Source organism: Synchiropus splendidus, chromosome 3 (genome assembly GCF_027744825.2).
Source record: "Synchiropus splendidus isolate RoL2022-P1 chromosome 3, RoL_Sspl_1.0, whole genome shotgun sequence".
NCBI classification, from domain to species: Eukaryota; Metazoa; Chordata; class Actinopteri; order Syngnathiformes; family Callionymidae; genus Synchiropus; species Synchiropus splendidus.
The window spans coordinates 27083289-27109248 of NC_071336.1; the positions used below are offsets into that span (position 1 = coordinate 27083289).

The 25960-nt window shown below is 42.2% G+C and overlaps 1 protein-coding gene across 4 annotated transcripts in view; it reads left to right on the forward strand.

Annotated features, from left to right (window-relative positions):
* Positions 1-25960, forward strand: part of adarb2 (adenosine deaminase RNA specific B2 (inactive)) — a 159087-nt gene that overhangs the window by 113819 nt on the left and 19308 nt on the right. For all 4 annotated transcript variants that reach the window (XM_053858334.1, XM_053858333.1, XM_053858335.1 and 1 more), the window contains exons 4-5: positions 18683-18797; positions 24845-25013. In XM_053858334.1, the coding sequence (XP_053714309.1) occupies positions 18683-18797; positions 24845-25013 (284 nt within the window). The remainder of the gene's footprint in view (positions 1-18682; positions 18798-24844; positions 25014-25960) is intronic.

Below are 25960 nucleotides of genomic sequence, written 5' to 3' on the forward strand. Positions count from 1 at the left end.
ACCTCTGGTTAATGTCAATATCAAGTGTTTAGTTGGTGTGAGAACAACAAAGGTTGAGCTAATTTTACATGTTAGAATTAAAGGCGCAACATGCTAAAAAATTATTTCATTCATTATTCACAATGATTCCCAGTGATGAGGCTCCGTGAGATGCACAGGACGTTTCTTTAAACTTGTTTTTTTTTTTCCGTCCATCACTGTTAAATGGTTTTAAGGATTTGGGTGACATTTCCAGGAAACGTGAAATGATCCGTATCGACGATGGATCCAGGATTTTTTTATTAAAGGATTCGGTGGGAGAATGTGTTGGGGAGGACTGAGGCTGCTTGGTGGATGTTTGCGCTCTCAGAGTGCTTTTCTAGGTTTTTTTTTTTTTGTTTTTTTTCCCCATCAGTGGTTACCAAAACAAGTCATCTTCTTCCACCTAAAGAAATCTTGTCCCTTATCACAACTATCACCTTAAAATTTGACAGTAATTCACTTCTTCCATGAGCTTCAGTGGTCGTCCTCTTCTTCTTGTGGTATCTCCAGCTCTCCATCTCTCCTCCAAACCATCCAAGTCTAAACTAAGACATTATAAAATATGGTCATTCATGTTGATATTGTGGCCTGAATTGACTATATGCAGTATGAGTGTAAGAAAATATTGATAAATTGAAATATTTCAGTTCTCGATAGCACAATACTAAATTGCTTGGACGTGTTTGTAAGTTTACTGCAGCATCCGACCTCTGGTTAGCAGCAAGTAATTATTTTATACTATTATTATTATATATTGCGTGGGAATGTATGTTTCATGGTGCATAACTGCCGACTAAAAGGGCTGGTTGTGTGATGGCAAATAAAAGCCAGAAATGAAGCCATCAGACCAGGAAGTAAAACAAACTTATGCTTGGTGAACTGTACTGTGCTTGACAAATGTCTTGTGCAAATGTAGATGTTTACCATCAAATACTTCACTTAAAGTTTCATTTGCTCATACATTTTTTTTCTTAAAAATCCAGGCACAACTGCTGGGTGTGATGTCATCGTACACCGAGTGATAGCAAGGGAGTTTTTTCCCTGAAACACCCCTGTGCTTACGGTCCATTTATAGATAGTCTTGGATGACAATGGAGATTCTCTTACTGTGGATGATACAGAAGTGTTGATTTGGTTGAAAGACAACCACATAAGATATTGAGGGGTTTGTATGACTAAGGGGGATGTTCAAGAAAGGATGAGGTACAGGAGGATGACTTGCTGTGGCAAGCCCTGATGTTAAATGCCATAAGGAAACAAGAAGGTTGGTGGTTTGCTTCGAGCATCTGCTGGACGTGAAGCCTGAAGTGCCTTGGACATGAGCATGAGGTGTCCTCCTAGAAGGAGTTAATGGAGATGATGTGGGATGAAGGGTAGAAGTTAGAGTCCGGGTCAGCCAAGGAGCGGATCGCGCCATGAGAACAACCAGTTTAAAGTGAGTCTTTTGACCATGTTGTTGTTATGGAAAAAAAATAAAAAAATCAAATGTTTCAGATTATTTATCCTTTTGTTCATATTTCTCACCTGGCATTTGCAAAAAAAAAAAAAAAAAAAAAGATAATAACATAATAATGGTGTTGAAAAGTCAGGCTTTGCTCCCGGACGGTCTCAGTGGCCTTTTAAATCGTCACTTAGCTCCTCATTTGCTGTTTAAAGAGGAAGCAGCATTTGGCGCTTGTGACATTACCGAACAATAATGTTTCCTCATCTGGACGGAAAGGTTAGAATCCTCCTCCGCTGCCTAATATGTATGCAAAATATGACCTATGGAGCTACAGGCTGTTAAGTCTTAATGTACCACGTCAGCATGCAGCTATGAAGGAGCGTGGAACACACAGAGAGAGAGAAACGGCTCTGTCACGAGACGCCACCTCACGCTAAAACACCGCCGTTATCTCGCGCCGGCGCTCATGTCTGCACCTCTTTACCGTCGAGTCTCTGTCCTCACTTCCACTAAGTCTTCATTGTCAGTGACAGTCCTCCATCCCTCTTCCCCCTGCTGTCTCTCCCTCCTCCGTTCCCCTCCGCGGGCTGCATCTCCGAGCTGGAGTGGGGCTATAATCATTTCTGGAGAACCTCTCACACTTCATTAAAAGCATAATCAACTTCATTACAATTTCATAGGCGTTCAGGTACCAAATGGCTTCCAATAAATCACCACTATTGGTCCTGTGTGGCTGGCATGTGTGGGTTTATCTCGGGTTCTCAGGCAGGAGCGGGTAGACGAGGAGGGAGCTGAGGGAGGCGGAGGTCTGGATGTCTGACCTTTAAATGACCTTCCTGTCTGACGCAATGGACCCTTCCGTCGCAGAAACGCGCAATAAAGATGATGGGCCAGAAAATGCATATCACGTTGCCACGTTCTCCAGAGCGGTGTTTTTAACACCCCTATTTGTGGTGTTGTAATGAGGGCAATCCATTCTAATCTACCAGCCATCGTCCATGATGTTTCTGGCCGAATCCCAAAAGTTCAAAGAAAGCTTTTCCCCATCATCAAGGCAGCCTTTAAACACCTGGTTTTTAGATGCTTCTTCTCATTCTTGTTCAGTTTTGACGGCAAATTAGGTCAGTGGGACAAGATGACATCTGTTACATCGGAGTATTCCCAGTTCTTTGCCAGTGAATTGTGCAAAATCAAGGTCAAAATTCAATAAATTATCCTTTTAATGGAGCAACTGGAGCAGATCTTCTGTTCCATCTTTTCGATCAGCCAAGTACGGAAGGCTTTTCCCATGCTCCAGATCCATAGGTGTTGGCTTAGACTTGTAGGTGAAACAGTGTTGTCCTTTAAATATTACAATACATATTGCTGAACTTGAAGTATCGCAAGAAATCACAACTTTCAGTTAAATTTCGCAGTCCAACGGTGGACTGAACAGCTTACTGAATCAGCAAAATAACAAGAGAATGTCACTTTTTTACACAAGTTTCTATCTATTAAATATCAATGCATCCGACTTGAAATATGAGGACAATATCACACAATCAAGTATTGCAATATTTCATCAAAAATATCGATACAATATTAAGTATCGCAATATTTGAGCGTATTGATATTTTCTTACACCCTTATTTGGGGGAAATAAATGCAGGACTCCATCTGTGCTGCGGGAAGTTTTGCAGGTGTTAGCAAGAATTCAAATAGTTAAACCCTCCAAAAGAGAAAAAAAAAACTTGAATTTCTATTCCAGATCCACTAATTTATCATTCTGTTCCATTATCAGATTTTATATCCACTAAATTTTAGTATTAAATTATGAGGTTTCGTTTGTATGCCTTTGCTATGCCTCTTAAAATGACGCATCATCTTCAGTCCGCAAACAGGAACTGCGCTAACCCCTCCAGTAACTGTTCATTTCCCTGCTTCCAGGTCGGTGCGTTGTTTCGCAAGTGATTCATTAGCTGAAGATATCAGTGCCGTTCCTCTCACCAACGAATTAGCCTGAATATGTTAAAAAGAAAAATTAAACATGTTCCTTATTCTGTGGGAGTGTGCTGTGCCTCCCTGGGGGGGGACTAAATGGGTGAGGCTAAAATATGGTGTATGTGCTGCATGTCTGTAAGCGAGGGGGGGGATGATGGGAAAGAGGCAGGCGGCGATGGAGGTGAGGATGGATGAAGTGCAGGGGGGGATATGGAGGGGTCGGAGGGCCCTCAGTGGAACAAAAGACCTTCAGGATTAATTAGGCGTCAGATTGGTTGCAGGGCACCGAGGGGGGAGAGCAAGACAACGGGTGAGGGAGAATTTAGCATTCCGTGTAGCGTGTGTGTCCTCAGCACTCATTTTTCAGCTGCCTGCCCATGAGTATACAACAGCCAGCTAGTTAGAGCTCGCGCCTGCAACCATTGTCCACCTGGTTATAGATGGAGCTTCCTCTCCCACTTCATGTATTTTTATGTTCTCCCGGCAGGAGGTACGAGGATACGCAGGGGTCAGGTATATATCCCGTCATGTTTACACGACTGCCCTCGTGCCGGGGAATTGGTGACATGAAATCACCAGTAAAATATTTCACAGTATTAGCTGTGATTGTGTGCGCGTGAGGCGGGAGGGGAATAACAAACAAGGAAGCATCCCGGTAGCTCACTGAGGTGAATATTGCTGCTTAAATATTTATGATTCCTGCGCGTAAATTGTTTTGGATGAGGTTCATGGACTGCAACAGAGTATTATTTGTTACTGGAATGCAAACTTAAGTCGGATTCATCCACTTTTGGATGTGAGGAGGACGAATGATGTCCTTGTTGTTGCCTTCCTGATTTTAGACTTTAAGTTTAGACTTAGTTGAAGGTCACTAAATGTGTTAGGTTTTTTTTGGCTGAAATATTGAAAACAGTATGAGAAGTGAATAAGAGGAAGAGGCGTTGGTGGAGTCACAGATGGAAGCTAGTGCCTATAGGTCCATTTATGCCCCCTTTATGTGCAGACTATCCATGTTTCAGACGTTACTGTCACTGAGCACATGCCTTCATACATTCCTTGCATTGCTATTGCTGTTCACCAATTTATCCACCAGGGGGAGCAGACGAGAGTCAAAAGTTTATGACAACAGCAAACTCCAAAACAAACAGAAACTGTGGAAGAAGTATTGATATTGTACCTCTTGCACAAAAGAGGCAGCGTAATTGGAGGTGATGGTCTGTGAGGGCGTTAAATATATCGCAACAGAAAGAGTTTCCACCATTGTGATGTCTTCTTTGTGTCTCATTAGAGCTATGTATCGAGTTGTAACAGCAACACTGCCCCCCACGGTTTCCGGGGGTACTGCTCTGTTTGGTCTGTATCCGTGAGCTTTGTGGAAACGTGCAGACATACGGACGCAGAGCACAGACAGAAGGCTTTGTCCATAGCCAAATCCAACATAACCATGACCACAAATGGGCCTGCAGTCTGACTGTTCTGTGACTCAATAAACGTCAGTTGGAAAAGAGCTTGTAAGTTGAGTGAAAAGTCAGATCTACACAGGATTGTATCAATAATATATATATGACTGAAATGAATGTATTGGAACACATCAACGGCTTCATGAATAATCGCAGATTTATTCGGGTCACAGGCACAACCTGCACATTTAAGTTGCAGAATCAGGGCTGCCTGTTAATATGGTCTTGCTTGTCATTGTCACAAAGGGATGTTTCCATCTGACCTTTCATTGCACTTGTTCCGCTCCGATGCAGGAAGTGGGTTGATCTCTGCATACAGATCACAGACTGGGTCACTGTGAGTCAGAGCTTTGCCGGTGATCTCAGAGGAAATCGTTCCTCAGATCACGTAGGTGTTAGCCAGCGGGTGAGAACGTTGGTGTCCATCACCATGTTACATTTGGCATCAGTGAGTAGATGGAGAGCTGTGATAAACCACTCTGCTCAAAGTTCAAAATGTTATAACTGACATGCAGCATGTTTTCTTGTGATTTAGTTCAACTTGCTGGAGCCAAAAACCCTCTCTCATACTTTCAATGCACGTCCAGTGTTTCTCTACTGTAGTTCCTGCTTTTCTGTCAGCAAGTACATGCTGTAATTGATCCATTACTCCTGCCCTGCTCCAGGATTTCTCCCACTGTTTGCACTCTCCTGTGCGAAATGATGGGCTGATGAGGAAATGTTGTGTTGCACTTCACCTAACAACTTGAGAGGTAACTTTTTATGGGTGCTAAAAACAAAACGGCACCTTTACAGTGTGATGTGTGTGTCTAAGAAATGGATGAGGCTACATGTTAAACATCCCAAATATGGGGCCATTTCTCAATGGCCACATCAAAGGACATGGTATTCAAATCTAAGTGTGTACAACAATGTACATCATTTTTTCTGTCAAACTTGTATGCCAACTATTCAACTCTTCGTTCAGGCAGTCGTGACTGGTTTACTATCAAAAGAATGAATGAAGAATGAAGCCCCATTTGAGATTCTGAAGGCTGATTTTTGGGCAGGTACTGGGCTAGAGATGCCCCGTAGCAATGTTTACATCTGCTTTCCTTCTGTCTATGCTGCTTTTTGTTTACCTTGACAAAATGATATTTGTCAAACAAGTCTTCAGTATTCATATTTTGGAAACATTACTGAGGTTGTGAGAGATTTTTCCGAAACCTGCAAACCTTTTCATTGAGGCTGAGGCAGAAAAAAGGATATTTTATTTGGAAATGTGTACTTTGTTTACCATGCCAAAGTTTTTTGGAAATTCTGAACATTGAAAGAGAAAAAGCCACGTCTCAGCTACTTAGTGGAAAACATACTAAGTTTGAAGGTTATGACAAGATTTATTTCTTCAGTGCTGCCATTTAAATTTTGTTCAGGGATGGGCCCTGTAGTTGTGCTAGAGACAAAATCTTATGTGCGAGTTGAACTCCTTGACCCAGTGTGGGAACTTAAATTGCATTCAGAAGGCACCCATTCAACAGCACGTCTGACTGGCAGCGTGAGATTTACAAAAGAAGGTTTTAGAGGACAACATGCTCCCACATAAGCACACAATAAACCTTAAGTCTTCTTTGCCTTTTTCTCTCTTGGGTTGAATATTGACTCCCTTCCAGTTCATTGTTGAGCTCTCTGCCTTCTCTGCTGGCCTGGTGAAGGAGCTTAGAGAATATGTGTGTGTGTGTAAGTGTGTGTACACGTTGGAGTGAAAAGCCTTGAAAGAGAAGGTGACAAAGAACATGTGCATTTGTTCTGGTCTATCTGGCGTTCTGTTACTCGGCAAGCAGCACGTGATGGATTTTTTAGTAAATGTCAAAGGAGCCGAGGCCACAAGAATGATTTTCTGACTCGCTCCTCACGTGGCTGTTTGCATTCATTTCCACCACCGCAGGTGCCTATCCCCAGATGCCTTGTGTGACTTTAACAACGTCACTTTCTTTTTTCTTGACGTCGATTCATCATGGCAATATTGTCGTGGCGTTCATGCCAGTGTCGGCTTGCCTGGCTCAAGTCAATATCACTAGCTGGAGACGGAATTGTGAAATCCACTTCAGTGCCCTCTTCCGAAGACGACAAACCCAACGTGCTTCCTTTTCCGTATTGCATTATTCCGTCTGACCTGACCCTGCTCGATTCTATGAACGAAAATAATGTCCTTGTCTATCAGTCCCCCACCTCTCCAGGGAATCCCCCTCAATCCACCGCCTGTGGTCTACACTCCCTGAGTCAAGTGGCTCCACAAACACCCAGCCATGATCTCTACTAGCACACAGTGCTGTCAGTCACATTTCTCTTAGAATCAGTTTAACATATAGCACCAATTACATCTCAGCAACTATTGTGACCCATCTCTCTGTGCATCACACAAGAGCAATGCCAGTTCTACCTCTCAGAGGCAACATCATCCACCTGCACTGCAAACACACGGCAACTTTCACCACTCTCACTCTCTTCGCCCCTGTCCCCCGTGTCAACATTAGCTTTTCTGTGTGATCCCTCGTCCACTGTTAAGAATTCAGGAGCACCCAGAGCTATGAATCAAATGTCAGTTCTGGCACTGGAACCTTATCAGGATCCAGTGATGTATGGCTGGCTGGAGGGTCTCTGACACGCCACTCACTTGGCACGCTGGACAGCACAGTCACCAGCAGCATGAGAACTTGACTGGCCATTGAACAATTCTTCAGAGGTCCAGTCCAACTCACATTCTATTTGAGTCCCAGTATGGTAAGTTTCACACTAGTAAATTCAAACTCTGAGTCGGTTCGAACGTTTAACAAAAGTGAAGCAGCTCAACTGAAGCATCTATGCACAATGCTGTAAGAAAAATGATGTCCATTGCTAAAATTAATATGCATGCTGAAAACAACAACCCCAATACTAGTAAAAGTTGCTTTACTATCTTGAAAAAAATTGAAGTTGGTTTCATGTTTGTGATCCGGGAATGCAGCTGACTATTTTTGGACTACGTGGTATTGTAGTTAAACAATAATGTGAAAACCATGACACAAACAAGGCATGCTAGAAGCAGGCAACACATGGTCTGTATGATATAAATCCCATCATGCAATGCAGCAGTTGAAGCTATTCACGCAGTTGACCTAAGAATCAAAGGTCAAAGTCAGAGTTTGGAAATGCAGGAGAGTGGAGTAGTTTGGAGTTGGGGAGGTCATGTGGAGAGGCATGTTGAGAAAAGAATGTTGAAGATGGAGATCCAATAAGGTAACCTTGGCGATAGGTTAATATGGCGCAGCCTGGCTTGCTGCGGCTCCACCTAATGGCAAACACAGAAAAGTATACGTTTCAAATTCTTCATCCGCCCATATGAGTTGGTTACCGCACACATACAGTGCTATGTTGTGGAGCACCATGCAAGCAACCCCTCTCAATTTTTCTTGAATTATTCTCTGTGACTGTAAAGAAGGAACAGCAGGGACGATGTCAAAAGCACATCCTGTGGCAGGTGTTGCTTGACAGCATCTGAGGGCGGCAGTCATTTCTCCTCTCTGCGTCGCTAATCTGCAGACTGAGAGAAAAGCCTAACCTGTCGATCAACACGAGTTCTGAAGTGTGAGATTGCTTTGTTCGCTCCTTCGTATCGTCGAGAGCAGCTGAACCAGACGTGACATAGACGTCTCTATAAAGTTCTGCGGATTAAAATTAGTTGTATGTGTGTGCAGTTTTAAGTCAGCAGTTAGTAACTTGGGGCGGAAGGTTGCTATTCAGAGACCAAATATACAACTAAAGTATTTGAACAGACGCACATGGCCAGACTTTATTAAAAGTCTTCTGTTTTGAAATCAATGTCCAAACTTGGGTTTATTATTGCCTGGAATACAGTGACGCATAGTCTTTGTGGGAATTGTACTTTTGGAGCAGAACACAAGACAATATTAACTTCTTTTGGTTATTCTTTAGATGGCTTTACACTCAATTTTTGTATACAATATAAGGCTTTTTTTATTTCAGTTGAACATTTTACCTCTTTAATGTGCTCCCTCTCTCTCCTTCTGCAGTCTGTATTCATCCTGCACTCATCCCTCCACTTCTTCTCTCCGTCTCCCGAGGGTGGGTCATGTTATCTTTTCACACGCTGGCCTTTGGTGCATAATGTTTAAAGTCACTGGTGTGTGTTTTACACTCTGCCTGACATTATTAAGTTGTTTCAGGCATATCACCGCTTTTATCTCCAGCGTGGAGGTTAATCAGAGGGGATTTAAAACGAAGCGCTCCAACTGATGTCACCCTCAACCTTCTTTTTTTTCATCCTCTCTGCTCTCCAACTGTTTCATGTCCCTCTCTCTGCTTCCTGCATATTTATAAGCCACATTTGTGAGCGGGATGTGAGTGAGTGCTACTCATGATACATGGCAAGTTAGTGAGTTAATAATCATTCCAGTTTTTTTTCCCCAGACAGTATGTGTTGGATTAAAATTAAATGTTTTCTGAAGTCAGCTAAATCTGATCACGCTAAAATACTATGATGGTCAAATGCATGTACTGTATGCGCAAGTGTTGTCAGCAGGATTTGTTATTGTCTGCGTTTACCTCTCTGTTGTCTGCTGAAAAATGAGTTTCTGAAAACTACTGTCCCAATGCAGGTGCCCTATGAGCTCATTGCTATGAATAATATTTCAGATGGTATTGAATTATGTAAATGAACAGCATTAGATAGTATTATTTGCTTAAAAATAAATTCATAAATAAAAGTAAAAATAAATGAGCGGCTTGATGCTGGACTCTCTTGAGTGCTTTGCAAATTTGCAGTTTAACCTAGATGTTTATTTTATTTGATTTTATTTTATACATTTATTTTAGATATTTAAGTGAATCCGATCATTGTCAAAAAAATATTAAAATGATTGCTCAATATTTTTAATTAATGACAACAAAAACTATTCATTCATTCAAGGTCTCCATTTGCATGTGGTTCTCCGCTGCAGAAGAAGCTCAAACTACACTGGTCTAGTTCTCTGTAAACCTGAAGGGCTGATGAGGCTTCATGAAACAGTGTCCTCATTTTTCGAGGCCAGTCGGTGGTGCTCTGGGCTTAAAAAATGGTGTGAGATTTTACTGAAATCATTCAAATCCAAATGTTTTACGGCACAGAGCGCCATCTAGTGGGCTCTGAAAATAAGGGCACTGTTTCATGAAGCCTCACAAGCCTCTCCCTACCAAAATGTGTTCATCAGAATAAAATAACTTTCATGGCCTTGATGTTGAAGTTGCATTATCACGAGGAAGACAAAAATACTTGTCAATATATGGTGAGATATTCCGCCCGACTGCCTCATTTATTCTTTGGTCACAAAATAAATTAAATTCCATCCAGAGTTCAGCCTGTATGTGCAGTAGCGGTGAAGGTTATTGCCGCTCCTGGCGTCGTCCGTTGTGTCGCCGTCCGTCCAAACACGACCCACAGATGCTCCAGCGTCTGATAGTGACCGTGACGTTGTGACTCGCCGCTCTTGTTTGATCAGATGAGCAGAATTTAGATTGATAATGAGTTTGACAGTCGGCCACGCTCGACATCTGTGGCTTACAGTTACGATTCAGTGACTTTAGCTGGTTTTGGCTGGATCGGGTTAGGCGCTGATTTTCGTTAATGTTTGGGTTCGGGATCAACGGCAGTACCGGCAGATGTTACCAGTTTGGGTTTATAAAGTTAAGCGTCATGGGTTGGAACATGACCCCGATGCTTTGGAAGCGTCATGAATTCCAAGGTTTTTTTGCCTGTAAAAAAAAAGTAACAGAAATGTCTGGTTTGTGTTTTGAAATCTCTGAGTGAAACACTCCCATAACGCGTCAGCTCGACTTCAGCCTTAATTAATTCCTCCACCGCCTGTTTGGCTCAGATGTTTTTGTCCCTGTAATATTCCACAGAAGTCTTGGGCCACAGGGAGTCGCGAGGGGAATCAAGTGGAGAAAATGAAGCGCGGTACAGTCTGTTTCGTTCGCATCTTCACATGGAGGGTTTTGTGACAAGGCCACCTTCCCTGTGATCCTTACCACGAGCTCCAGGCCAACCTCCATGTATTCCATCTCTTGAAGGCTAATTGGGCCTCTCCGCTTCACTCGCGCTTTGCAGTTGGACACCTGTGGAGCGACTTCCCGCGACAAACCTTTTGCCCCTCCACATGGAGATGGAAGAAGCGCTAACAAAGCACGTCATTTGCACAGTTTCTCCCTCGATCTGTCGTTCACCCACCTTTGTTCTCGCGCTTGAAGATCAAGCTGGTGTTTGAAGGGGGAAAAGCTCTTATCGTGATGATGGAGGCCACATGGCGCAGGCAGATCTGAGTGACAAGGCCCTGCTGTTCAGGCACAAAGTTTAACACACAAACAGTGGAAGGAAAAGTGCTGCACGGGCTTCGGGGCCATCTGGACTTCACAGTGGAAAAAGGTTGGATGCAGTTTGAGGCGAAGTGCTGAAGCATTGTGGCCGGGTCTTTGACATATGTCACTGTGGCCCCGTTGTTCTGTCACCACAACAGAAGTGAGGAGGTCAGGCCAAATACACATCTCACTGCTACTACATTCTGGTTGTTTTTAGTGTGATGATGTGCAGTTCCAAAAAAGAAAAACAAATAAGATAAATACAGTGATTTCAGAATGTAGACATTAAAATGTCTTAACATTGAGAGACAAGTTCACAAATTAAGGGAGAAAGACCTGATGATCTCATCGCTGCTTTTTTGTAAATGATGAGGTGCTCTGCCAGGCTGGTATAAGTCTGAGACAGTGGTTTACAGGCGGTGAATCTCATGTCCTGTGTTAGGTTGGAGAGGAGATTCTCTTCTTCTTTCTCTTCTCTTCTTCTCTCTTCTTTCTCTTCGTTCCTTGAAGCAAGGATGGAGAGTGAGATCAACGGGTGGAGAGCAGGTCATGTAATAGTCCAGTACCATTTCTTATTTGACCTTGGATCACCTGAAGAGTTGGAGGTTTCTAAAGAGAAGGAATGGGACATTGGCTAAGCAGACAAAATGAATGGATGACAACCTCCTTAAAATACCACATGGGCTCACCAGTGAGAAGAAAACATGTTGCAGTCCTCCAGGGTAGCAGGTGCTTTGACTCAGTTTGTCTTGTACAAATAGCAATGTTACTGATCACATACTTACAAGAGTTCTTTACTTGTTATTGCTTTTCCCCAATGTATCCACCGGGGGAGCAGCCCACAGTCAAACCTTTAAGACAATGACAAACTCAAAACAAACATGGCGACCGTGAAGAAGTATTGATCATGCACAAAAGACGAAACAGAGCCAGCGTAGAAGGAGGCTGTTAAATATATCTGCGACTGGTGGACGGAGAATTCTGCCATTGTTGTGTCTTCTTTGTGTCTCATTGAGCTTCATATAGGGTAGTAACAGCAACACTGCTCCCCACGGTTTTTAGTGGTACTGCTCCGTTTGATCCATATCTGTAAGCTTTGTGAAGACGTGCAGGAATGCAGACGAAATCAACACTTTGCACGGACAGACGGCTCTGTTTGTAGCCATATCTGTACATAACGTAAAGCATAAATGGGCCTTTAGGCTCCCATCAAAAGTCAGACTAACATTGCTTTCTGTTCACGCTTTATTGACTGTTAAATGAGTTCCAGTTTTAGACAAAAGGCTTCAATGTTTTATTTGGAAAGCGACTGAAAGTATTGACGCGATTGAGTCTTTTTTATGTGGTAAATGTTGTAAATAGCCATAAACAAGGCTGTAATTCACCGTGTTGTGAGTTTGATTTTGCTCAAAACCTGTTGCAAACCTTTGGTCGTACATACTGTCGCGCATGTTACAGCAGTCACACATCTGCTTTTGTCCTCTTGCGATACCAATCTTCTAGACAAGAAAGATTTCCTAGCGAGCTCTGCACAGTATGTCACACGGAGAACAAACAAGAGGGAAATGTGTCTCGCCGTGAGGAGTCTGGCGTTTTGAGAATCTAAAAAGCCCCCAAAGGCAACGCTTCCGCCAAATGAATAGATATCCATTTATGAAAGCCTCATGCTTGGCGGCAGGCGAGGGATTGGGGGTGGCAGTAGTACGGTGGAGGGAGATATCTCAGCAGAGGGCAGAGACTATTAAAACTTGGGAGAATGAATTGTTAAATACCTCAATAAAGAAATATAAGACATGGCCCCATTTTTATGCTGCCTGGGCCTCTCTGCTAGCAGGTGATAAGGGGGCGAGGGCACGGGGTTGAAGCTTACGTGTGTCTGTGTGTGTGTAGTGAACATGCACAGGAGACCCACACACAGAGACACACAATCATCATGGGCGCCTTCCTGTTACACAGCTTTGCTCTCAGTGTTTCTCCAAATGAACGGCAGAGGATTGTGCGCTGACGTATGAACAACCTGAACTGCTGATGAATCCTGACTACTCAAAACCATAAATTATACAATTAAATCGTGGAGCTTCCCAGTGGTGTGCAGAGACTTCTAGGTCAGGCAGCTGTGCAGAAATTCTCCATGTTGACATTTACTGTTTCTGGCACAATATTGACCTCAGAGGGAAAGCTCACACTGCCTTGGAGATAGATAGACACACATGGATCTACCTGAGGCATGTGCCAAACTCTGAAGAGCATTTGGGGGGTGGTTGTTCACAAATCTAAGATTCAAATGGGTTTGTTTACATCCACACATTTCAACTTGTGTTGTCTAGTCCATAGGCGTCTTCACTTCTGTGCTTGTGTTAGTAAACACAGCGTAGAAAGAAATCAATGAAACAACTCCCATGATTCAAGAGCTGTGCTGACTCACGGCGAAAGGGCAGTAACCTGACTGGGACTTGAACCCGGGCAGCAGGGATGAATGCGCTAAACTTATACCACTTGACCCACCAGTCACATTTGCTCTGCTGGATTCCGTGTCTATGGCGGTGCGCACCTGACCTTCAGTAGCAACCCTAAAACAGTATTGTGCTGGAAGAACTCTGAGAGCACTGCTGGACCGAACAGGATCTTAACTGACTTTAAACTGAGGATGGAATAAATCCTCAAACTTTATTTTGTGTCTTAAACTGTTCTACTTGCTAAAACCAAGTTGGTTCTGTCTAGTTCAGTCGCTGACCAGTCACTGCTGCATCTCAAGTCTGTTCAAGTGAATTATGCCACAATAGACAAAATCCTCTGTAAATAAAAAATCCTTTGTGCCAGATCCCATTTAACATTTTGAATTTGACAAACCAAAGTTGTTGACAACATGTATTCATCCAAGGATGAGGATCAAGTTTCCTAAGATTTTCATTGGCATGTATGTGCTCACTGGCAGGTACTGTAAAGCAGTGTTTTTCAACCTTTTTCAATCATGGCACACTTCTTTCATTGAAAAAAATCCTGAGACGCACCTCCAAAGGAACCTGGGCCAGAGAGCAATTGAGCCTCGTCCAAAGTCCTGGAGAAAATTTGTGAGAAAATTGTAACTACAGACACGATGTGCCAAATGCTATTTGCAGAAACAAATTGCAGAGAATGTATTTGTTTAAAAATGTCTACAGAAAGGGCTGGACAAAATGGCAAAAATACGTCATGATATGATTTAATTTATTTGAAATAACTGTTTAGATTTTATCACAATCTCTTTTGCATGATTTTATTCTAGTTTGGGAGATTACCAGACACATCTTTATTTGCCTCATAATAACAATGAGTTTTTATCTCTTCATATTTTGGAGCGCTTCTATTTCAGAATCAGAATCAGAATCAGAATCAGATTTATTGCCATGGTCAGTGGGGAGCCACTGACTAGGAAAGTGTCTTGGAATAAAGTGCAACAAAAAACAAATAAAATAAAATAAATAGAATAACATAACAACAAGGCTGTTTAAACCAAACAACTTTTAAGCAAATTTTGATGGTTTAGGAGTGTCAATAAATGTTTGAATTTTTTGAATTTTTAGCCGTTAGCTCTGTTAGCTCTGTGGTGCAGAACGTCTTTGGCATCATGGGTCCGACAAGGATCGCTCAATCATTCTGTCGTGATGTTGTGTGGTCAAGTTAGAGGCGCATCAGGTTTACAAACAGCTGGAAGTTGCGCATTTGACCAGCTTCTTTGCTGTGAGCATGTGTGAAGAGGAGCACTGCGCACCATTGTGGTTCTGAGTGATGGATAGATAGGTTCTCAATAGGTTCACCTGACTCTGGTGTGGCGCGGCACACCGGTTCATTATTGGCCATGAGTGTGTTCCAAAACAGCTAGAACAGTTCTAATTGTCTTGAGTCAGTGGCAGGAGAGTGAGGCATGATAATATCTTATCTTTATCTTTTTGTGACAATGCGTCAGAACTTTTCAAGAACTCGCCCAGATGCAGATGTTGAGTCTTTATTTGAGCAAGTCTTCGTGCAGTTCAGTATATACATAGGTGCTCTGGTCATGCTTGAGTTCTAGAGCAAGGATGACTGGCTTTAATAGTGGGTTATACCTTTTAAAAGATGACATTGAACCAGTTTAACTGCAATAAAAATGGTCCGTAATGCAACATTGCCTCACCCACTTCTACAAGTTTTCCCACGTGTGGCCTCGACTAAAGTTTGGAAGTCCTCAGCTGACGCCACAGTTTGGACTAATACAGTCTGGCTCATTGAAACCAAGACTCCGAGCCCAGCGTTGCGTCTTTATTTAGGTGGAGTGAACCAGTCCCGGAACGTACTGTGCAGCTGCGATCAGTTTCTAAATAACTCCTGCTGCTTGTTTCTGTGGTGTGAAGAAGCCCAGAGGAATTGTTTGGTAAATTGCTCAGAACTAATGTTGGATAGACACCAGGTGGGGTGAATAGCACAACAGCCCGCAGTTCCTCTGCTCAGCAACTTACCTGAGACCGAGCATGGCCGACGCCAGTCTCCCGAAATAGAAGTCTGAAAGAGCATTAGCACTTTGAGAGGAAGTGAGCCAGTCAGTCAGTCATCATCACGCCGGGCCGCCTCGCGCTGTGTGGCAGGTCGTAGAGACGCCAGAGCGAGATCCTTGGCCCCATTTTTCTGCCACATTAGGTCCTCACTGAGGGGGGCACTTAACTCCCCACTGGAGAGTAGGAGTGTGACTGAGTCATCTGCAGACAGAAGTTTGCGTTTTTAAAGTAAACCATTGAAGAACAGACTTTTTCCTCTGAAATTAAATTGTATTAAAATGTAGATCCTGAGGCTGCCATATAGCCTCTGAAATCATTTTTGATTTTTTCAGATTCATCAGTAAAATGGCAGTTCAAAAAGTGGAATGACACAGATTTTTATTGAAGGCTTCAGTCACAAAACGTGGTGAGAAACCATGTCTATGACATAAAGAAATTGGTATCTTCTGAGGCTTGTTTGCCCCCAAAAGTAAAACTGTAGACTGTTACTAGTAGAGAGCAACAGGATGATTTAAGGTGTCATGAAGCTGTATAACAAGAGGAAATTACCAATAAATGCAGCTGGGGCGGTGAACTGACCAAGGTCACATTGTGGTCCAGCTCCGGAGAGAAACCAAGGAAACTGATTCAAGAGTTTTGTTTGATGGAGACTAGTTTGTTCAAGTTGGGCAATGACAACGGAGCCCTCTGGAAAATTACTAGGAATCAAGAGAAGATGCTCTTGAATTTGTAAATATCTGGGCTGAATTCATATCTGAAATGTCTCTCAGTGTAAGATGAAACGTTGCTGACATTATATGTGTATGTATCACAAACAATGTCATGCAAAAAAAAATCTAATCAGAAAGTGTGAGAGGAGATTAAAATAAACATGAATTGGTTCATAAAGATCAAGAACAAAAACTTCACATCCCTAATGTCAAACTGCTTTTATTTGTTTATTAATTTTTGTTGCCTCAATGAATTGATTAAAGTCAACATAATATGATATTTCAGAATGTTTCAGTCAGACGAAAAAAGAAAGAATGAAACAAAATATGCATAAACTGTAACAATTTGTAGAAGAAAAATAAAAATCTAAATAAATAATAATAATAATAACAAAATGTTGAACACTGACCCGATGCAGAAACATGTTTTTCAATGACAGAAAAGGAAAATAATAATTATAAAATACAATTTTAAAAGAAATAATTCTTCCATTCAGCCTTCCATATCCAAGTATCTCTGTAAAAGGATATCAAATTGAAAACACAGGAGGAGCCTTACAGATTTGTCTTCATGTCTCATTCAGAGCCGTGAACTACGACACTAAGAAAGGTAAATGACATTTTAATACACATCACTTAAAAGCCCTCTGTCAATTACGCACACCAAACCAGGAAGGCATTTTTCAGTAGAGTCAGTCAAGTCAGTGATGATATGTGAAAAGACATTACAGACTGAGAGAGACAAGGGTACAGAACTCTAAATGGATCATAGGTTTCTACATAACAAAGTGAAGAGTATGAGAGGAAAAAGAGGTGAAATCGAAGAGAAACGGCTGCTAAAAGCCAGGTGCTGTGCTCGGCTCTATTTCACATTTGCTCTTCTGGAGCAGCCACCTCCTCTCACCTCTGTAAAGTCATCTATGAGAACAGCTTCAGGATCGAGGGAGGGACTTGACTCCGCGTCTACAGCGTCAGCAGTCGCTGCCAAGCTAAGCACAGCGCCGCTAACATTAATTAGGTGTCACTTTCAGGTACAAGAAAGAGGGATTTTCTCTCTACTCAACATTTTTGTGACTTGTGGGTCCCGTCTGAGGGAAGTAAATTTGTAAACTTGTAAAAAAAAAAAAAGTGTAAACAAGTACTTGAAACCTTGCAGCACAGTTTGATCAGGGAAAGAACAAAAAGATGTGAATAAAAAATCATTTTCGACTAAAATGATATTGAAATAATTGAGGTTCTCAAGATTGTTTTGAGCAATTCAGAGTCTTTGTGAAAATGTTCCATTTATGCCGCCTGTGCTGGAAACAGGTTATTTATTCAGTGCGTCAGTGACCAATCCTCTGGGACATTTTTCCCCAGCCATGTATAACAGAGAATAAAATCAACAGCAGTGATGGACAGTGACAGTGGCGATGGAGAAACGGTGGGAGGAACGAATGTAACATATGAAGTGAGCTGTCAGTCAAGTGGAGGTCCATGATTTTGTCCGTGGATATGAAATTGAAATGCAGAGTAATTGCACTTGGAATTATTTTGCTCTTACAATGTTTTTTTTTTGTTGTTTTTTTTTTGTGAAGATGATAAACCTTTTCTTCTGAACCTCCTTTTCAGATACTTGCTGGTTCCATAGACTTTCCCATATACAGCCGCTCTGTTCAGAACAGCTGAACTGGAGTATTGTGAGGAGTATTGCAGTTTTTAAGGTTATCTTTCTTGTTTATCTCAATGTAATGAATCCCAAGCTGTATATTTACAACTTATAAGTACAGTTTTAAGTTGTTTTAAAGCCGCTTGAATATATTTTTCTCAATTGACAGTCAAACATTACTCATGTTGTACTTTTAATTTTTATTTATTTTTTTCCTTTTTTAGTGTTACTGATTGGATTCTTTCGATTCTTTTTTATATATGTATATTTAATATTAACTCTGAGTAATTGTATTAATTTGTATTTCCTTGTCTTTGAAGTAAAAATAAAAAAAAAACACTGGGATCAGATGCTCAAGAAAAAAAGAGTCAATCCTTTTTTCCATTTAAAGTTGACCTTAAGGTTGAACTCATCCGACTAACTGCATCTGCAGCGCAAACCAAAACGACCCAAACAATATAAACTGAAATGAAAACCGGTAAATTGAGTCTCCCAAGGTTGTATCTGGCTGAAATTAAGCAGGGGATTGTGTTTTTCAGGACTTTGCCGATTCAATATTCCACCTGGTGAGGGAGAAATACCGCTCGCTGGTGGGCGGCTGCAATCCTGCGCACGCTCGACACAAATCCCTGGCAGGCATCGTAATGACCCAAGGTATGGCAAATTTCATTCGCTTTTTTATTTCACTTTGAATTATTGAAGCGCTGCAATATGGAGAGGTAGGAAACTAAGGCAGGAGCGAGGAAGTGGTCAGTAGAATTTTAGATGGCGAGACAGATGATGGAGTAAGGTAGAGAGTTTCCACTCGGTGCTGGACCTCTTGTCTGTGTATATGGAGTATATCTTCCTGATGAATTATTGACCACTCGGAGTCTCTGAGGAGAATGAGACATGCGAGCGAGTGTCAGTCATCCCCAGTGCATGCTGGACACTCGTGCTTGAGCAACTCTGACAGTAGTTCCAGGTGCTACTGTGGGAATCTTAACTAGATGAGCCTAAAACTAATTCTCAAACCAAGGTGAGTCGCAAGGGGGCAAAGGCACACTTCTCGGCAGACTGGTTCATTTCTCTACTGTTTCCCTCCTGGCTCTGTTTTTTTTTACCAAGACAAAGTTATCTCACAAAATTATTGAGAAAGCCTGCTTTGCCAACAGCCCTTCAACGGTCCTAACGCATTTCATGAAGAAGGATACAGTAATAATAATGTTATAGTGAGGTCAATGAGGCTTGGTGTTTACATATTTATTATGTCTTGTTTCTTTATACATTAGGAAAATAAATAATGAAGTCTTTTCATTACAGTATAGAGGCTTTAAGACCCAAGAGGCGCTATTCACTTTTTCCATTAGTCCCTGTAAAGTCCCTTCATGTTCGACAGAGTCTGTATATAAACAATAGAGTGAAATTAATACGCAATTTGGGGTGTTTATATTCAATTTAAGGTGTAGAAAATGTAAAGTAATATATGCACCGCTCGCTATCCAGAGAAAGTACTTCATGCTCGAGCTGTTGAGTCTGTCATGAAAGATCACAAAGGCAGAGAGGAGTTGTGACTTCACTTCTTATATGTGTATTTTGTGTTCAATTTACGTCATTTTCAATACTCAACACTGGTCACCTGCTTTGGTGCTGTCCAAGGTGCTGAACTGATGTGCCCTGCCTGTTGTGTAGGGTTGTTACACTGGCTTTTCCCGCTTCCGTCTTTCTGAACGGTACCGGGAAACAGGGATCTAAATGGTCTCTGCGGAACTTCACTCCAGTTGCTGAACCAGGAAAATATATCACAGGCAATCCTGTGTTAGAATCTAAACAATGTGTGCTATTGAGTAGAAAATGTCAGAATTTATGAGGCCATCAACTACATTGGGCAAGAGGCTGGGGACACCTTGGACAGTTTGTAAGTCAATCATGACTCCAAACTCAAACTTTAAAATGGTATCAAAACCAAATCCTAAATTTTTGTCATTGAATTCAGTATAGATAAAATATTCTTCATATATTCTCTCCTTTACAACACCAGTGGTACCATGAATTTTATGGGTGTATTCCTGACACTCCTTCTGCAAGGGACAAGAGTATAAATCACATAGGTAATTTACAACATTTTGCAGGCCAGGCCACAAGAAGAAGATTTGGTGGGATGGATTTGGCCCCCAGGCCTTGCATTTGACAACTGCGTTTTATACCACACACCTTGGAATTCTTTAAGTTATAGACCTCAACTGAAAGTTTCGCTGTCACGTTATATTTGATAACCTGAAAAGTAGTTTTTGTGCTTGTGTGGCTTTACATTGCCAGGAAGATGAGTCTCTTCTCCTTAAAGCTATATAAATAAAATGTTTCATATATATATATATATATATATATATATATATATATATATATATATATATATATATATATATATATATATTACAAAAGAGTTTTGTTTCTTGGTGTGTTATGAGGCGTAGAATTTTCCACCATCAGAAATGATGGAGTCCAGACCCTCATGCACTCACTGGAGTGTTATCAGCGTATGCGGCCGGCTCAGGGGTCACGAGGAGGGATCGGTATCTCCGCAGCCTTCAGAGTCCGGCGGCTCATCAGTTCAGGCTTCAGTGAGACGGCCGCTCATCCTCACCTAATCCAATCCCTCCCTCCCCCTCCGCCTCCTCGTAATTGCTTCTGTTTGTTTATTAATAGCGTGCTATCTTCAAAAATCCAGAAGTATTGGGAGGCAGGCGGCGGTCGGTGACTGCGGCGAGGTGGTCAGTGTCCGTGCAGACCGACAACCGACTTGACAGGAACACTGGGGAGTCCTGTTCCCCTTCACACCCTCTCTCCCTTGATGTGTAGCACGCCCCGAGAATATTAATCAGGGTCTATCTCTCAACAGCTGACAGACAGTGAAGACCCCCCACCCCCACACCCCCTTTCACCTACTGCCGCCAGGGCCCCGTCGAGTCAGTTGAACCCCAACGTGAGCGAGATTAGCCTCGCTGCCGAGAGATGTGAGCCGAGTGGCAGAGTAAACCAGCAGCACACGCGGTCAAATAGTGTGGAAAATCTCATTTGAATCAATCTGAGATAGCAGTGGTGCTGGTAAACACGGCTCAGATGTGCACAGAGACATGGAAAATGCAATGTCCACGTGGAATACACCCCTCCCACTATTTCTTATTTAACTTGTTTGTTCGATTGGATAAGAGAAGATTCTTCTCAGGATTTTTTTGATAAAAGCAGTGGGAGTCTAAGCAGGAAAAATACTACAGGGACTCAAAGCAAGAGATGAGCACAATCGCTTTCAAACAAAATGATTCCAAATGACGGCTAGGCTCCCGCCTTTGTCTGCATATCCGTTCAGAAACAGGGATTTTTCCTCAACTGACACTAATTCAAATGTTCAGTCATCACAACTGGTTGGTGCAAAACAAAACTGGGAAGGTGTTGCAGAGGAAGAGATTTGAGAGCTTTGACAGACACTCACAAAGACGCCCTTATGTGTTCAGAGCTGTTGAAGCTAATAAAGATTCCGAGCGGTCGTTCTATACCCTTGCCAAGCCCGTTTTTTTTTTTTTTCCCTCCACTCATGTCTGCAAGTCCTTCAGATTTTTCAAGATTTTTTTTTTCGGTGATGCAGGCTGGGTGACATTCAACGTAATCGTCCAACATCTTGCGATAAGAGAACACATGAAAGATGGGATTTGTGCTGCTCAATCTTAATGGCACATCGCTGTGTTAACGCTATCATTGACCTTGGAGCTCATTCAGCTATAGAGAGAGAATAAAGCTTAAAAGTCAGCTTTATGCTGCTCCGCAATCATAGGAAGCTTGCGCTGAACGCTTTTCCTGGTTTAACACAAGCTAAAAGGAGTCGATGATGGTCCTCGGTGATTGTGTTTGACGCCTAATGGCTCTGACTCTTGCTACTTTTTGACACAAACTCTGTGTTGTTTTTCTTGCCTGAGATGACAGAGGCCAAACGCAGGGCATCTTTCACTCTTTCAGAGTTTAGATCCCTTGACAATAGTGTTGTTGAATGGTCTGGAATAGACTTGGGTCTCCCCATGGTACCGACCACCCTGTGCCCAAGACAGCAGGATGAGCTTCAAGTCTCCAGTGACACGTATGTGTCATTGTTGTTTCAGATTTACCTTTGTCTACATAAACTGCTCCTCACAAATGGGCCATCGTCATACGTGGCCCAGTTGACCGATATGCTTTTTTTAGGGCCGATATCTGGTGGCTTTGGAAAGCTATAAACAATAATAGACTGATATTTGTCAGAAAATGGTATTAAGAAAATTACACTGGAGGGATATTCATTTGTTGGCAAACCTTCCATGAGAAAAAATATGCATCATGCATTTTGATGCTTCATGGTTTTATTGCTCAAGTTGAACAGGAAAATGTTGACAGACCAACTTGACTTACTAAATCGTCTCAAGGTAGTGCATATTTTGTAATGGTGGTTTTATCCAAGGTTTTATAAAAGGCAGTAGATTCCATTCACACTTTGCCAAACACATGAATGAGCTGGCTATAGTCTGAACACAAGAGGGCGGAATCTAAAAAAATATCGGCAGGTACCGATATAATGGAGGCCGTTAACTATGTGTACCATTCAGTGAAAAATGACCAAAGAAACCGATATATCACTCAACCTCTACATCATAGTTAAAGGAATCTTCTTCTTTTATATTTTTGTTTGACAAATTTTAATAGGTGGACGAGCCAAGATGGCAGATGTGGTTAAAAAATAACGTGGACAAGTCACCAGCAGCTTTTTAAACTAATAAAAGTATCTCGTCTTGGTGCTTCACTTCAGACATGGAGCGACCAAAAGCCCTTTCCTGTCAGCGACCTGTGCTTTCAGGTCTTTGACAGCGTTAAACTTGGTGTGGTTGCCATAGCGATCGGGTCCAGGTCTCCATCAGTGCTCCAGCTGTTATTCTGAGTGGTGACATCTTTGAATCAACAGCAATCACAGACGTATTTGTTCGTGTGACAAGGGGCCCGAGGGCTGTGACTCCACTCCACCTTGTTCCCTTTGACCCTCCTTTGTATACTTGTGATGAAGCTGGTTTTTGAAACAGCAGGGATACTGTTGGGCACCTCCGTCTCTCCTCTGTCTCTCTCTGCCTCTTTCATTCATCCCTCCTCCTCTACTCTTCTCGCCTGCAAAGTGAAGGCAGCCTCGGTGCCAATTTCATGGCAGGGTAGCAAGCGGCGCCGCAGAAATTATCCACTGCAAAATTGATCTAAACAATCGCAAAGTGGAACGACAAGGAGACGCAGGAGAATGAAATTGGGAGAGTCTGTTACCTTTTTGAGGGAGCTTCATCACTGGGAAGGAATTGGGCTGCGCTGTGAATAAGGGAAGGTATTTAGCACATTCATTATGGACTCTTGCTCCAGATTATTTTCACTGTTGCCATACGAACACCAAAGTTTCACACTTTAGGGTAAATTGTTAAGAGTACACGAAGGTCCCGTTTCTAGAAATAAACTTTCCCGCTTTCCTTGACTGGAGACACACAAACCCACTCTGACACACACACACAGTCAACTTTCTCCTCCTTCCCTCTGCTCATCAGTGGAGGTGTCAGGACTCCGCCGCTGCACAGCCATCTGGGCCCAGGCTGATAAAAGCTCATGTGCCGCCCGGCGATGCCTGCAGGTCTGCCGGAAGCCCAGCTTTTAGAGGCGATGGTAGAGATCTCTGGCACCTCCTGGAGACTTACTGGTACATGCTGATCTGCCCCTCCCCTCCTGAATATCCCATCTGTAGCAGCTTTGTGTCAATAAGTTGATTTTGTCTCGACAAGAAAAATCATTTGAAATGGTTTTATTGTACAGGCTGTGAGGTTTCAACATGGACTGGGCAGAGGCAGGGTGTAGAACAAAGACCTACATATTTAAAAATCCCTATTTCAGCGATTAATAAAACTTAGTTATGTTGATATGATAATTTAAATGAAATAAAAACAAGTTCCAGCAGCAGAAGTACAATAGAAATGTTTTTAATTTAAGTATGTTAAGTGGTTTACTTTGAGGGGTGAATAGCTACAACAGCAAAAACAACAATAAGATTTTTTTTCTATTAAAAAAAGCTATTTGTTGCAATTTTCATGTTACAGAGTTGATCACTTGATAATAAAAGACAAAATATTCGAGGATCATATATTGCTAACTAGATGCTCGATGATGCTAAAAATGTTATAGTAAATATACATTTCCAACCACAGGTTCTGTTCTGTTACTCCATTCGCTTTCTTCACTGCAGGAAACCATTAAATAAATAGCATTTTATTTTTCTTTTTGAATCATTAAACACTGAGTACAACACAGTTAATCTCCTCATAAGACCACGGACGCTACAGTAAATGACAATAAAGACGTCTGTACCAGGGGAGTCTGAGGCTGCTTCACCACTCAGACAAGGCAAAGACTTGGTGAATCCACTGGAAATACCAAAAGGCGTCACGCACAGTTGAATATAATACATGTCGACTCATGACGGAGCCGCTGAACATGCCTAGTAACGTCCCTTGAGATGTTACTTGTTGCTCAGTCAAGCCTTTGTCCGAGTATGGTGAGATCACATTGTACTGCAAGTGCAGGTGAAAATAAATAGTTTTGGTACACATAACTTGACATCCATGTGTAAAGTATTGCAGAGCTGATAACAAGATTATTCTTTGTGTGTTTCGAAACAGACCTGGACCTGAAACACGCCCAGGTGGTGGCAGTATCCACGGGAACCAAGTGCATCAACGGGGAATATCTGAGTGATCAAGGGCAGGTGGTGAACGACTGTCACGCCGAAGTCACAGCGCGACGATCTCTGCTACGCTTCCTCTACTCTCAACTTGAACTCTTCTTGAGGTAGTAAATCTCTCGTCTGTCACTTTTGAATCTTGGAGATCTCGTTTTACTCTGTCAAGTATTTCCTCTGTACTGCTCTTGACTGGCATGTAAGTGCGCAAAACAGTACTTGACAGCTGAGGAAAGTGTTCTGAGCACTTCAGGTATGAAATCGCGGCAACTTCATTAGCAATTCAGCGTAAAATTGACTGAAGCTTAGAGGGAAAATATACATTATAATTATTTGTTGAATAATTACTCTCCATGAATGACACTTTTAAAATACTTCACAGATTTTAATCCAAGCCGTTGAAGGTGGAGGTACATGTATTCAACTGATCTGTTACGACTGGTTATGCTTGTTGCATTAACCAAAGCTAACTGGCTCCAACACGCTATGACGTCATGTCCCAGCTAGTCTGGACTGCAACTTTCCGAGTGTACACATTTCCGTAACATAGCACAATTGTGGGAGGAAATTAGAGCACATAGCATGTGTTCTTAAAGAGTCCGGTGCCGTTTTAGTCGACGCAAACTTTGTGCGTCCAAGAAGCTTCATGTAGTAACTGAGACGAGGTCTTCCCATCATGGCTTTTGTCTTTATGTCTTCGTAAATCAAAGCTAGTGCTCTTGAACACCTGACTGCACCCTGACTGGGCTTTATCACCGCTCAGCTCTGTAGACCTTTCAAGGTGCCTCACACCTTACGTTTTACACCCTGTATTAAAATTAATAGCTGCTCTCATCGTGGCAGCAGTGTGGCTTTGATCACCACGGAATTTCCAACGATGAACAAGACAAGCCGAATCTGTGTGGCCGTCGACGCTTATCTGGGTCGAAGCTGCTTTACTCAAGCTAAACTAAAGGTAGAACACTTCACAAAGGCTTCATTCCAGCTTGTGTTTATGAGTGCAGCAAACCTGCAAGGACAATTCAACAGATGATTGGATTTAGATTTAGATGGTTTA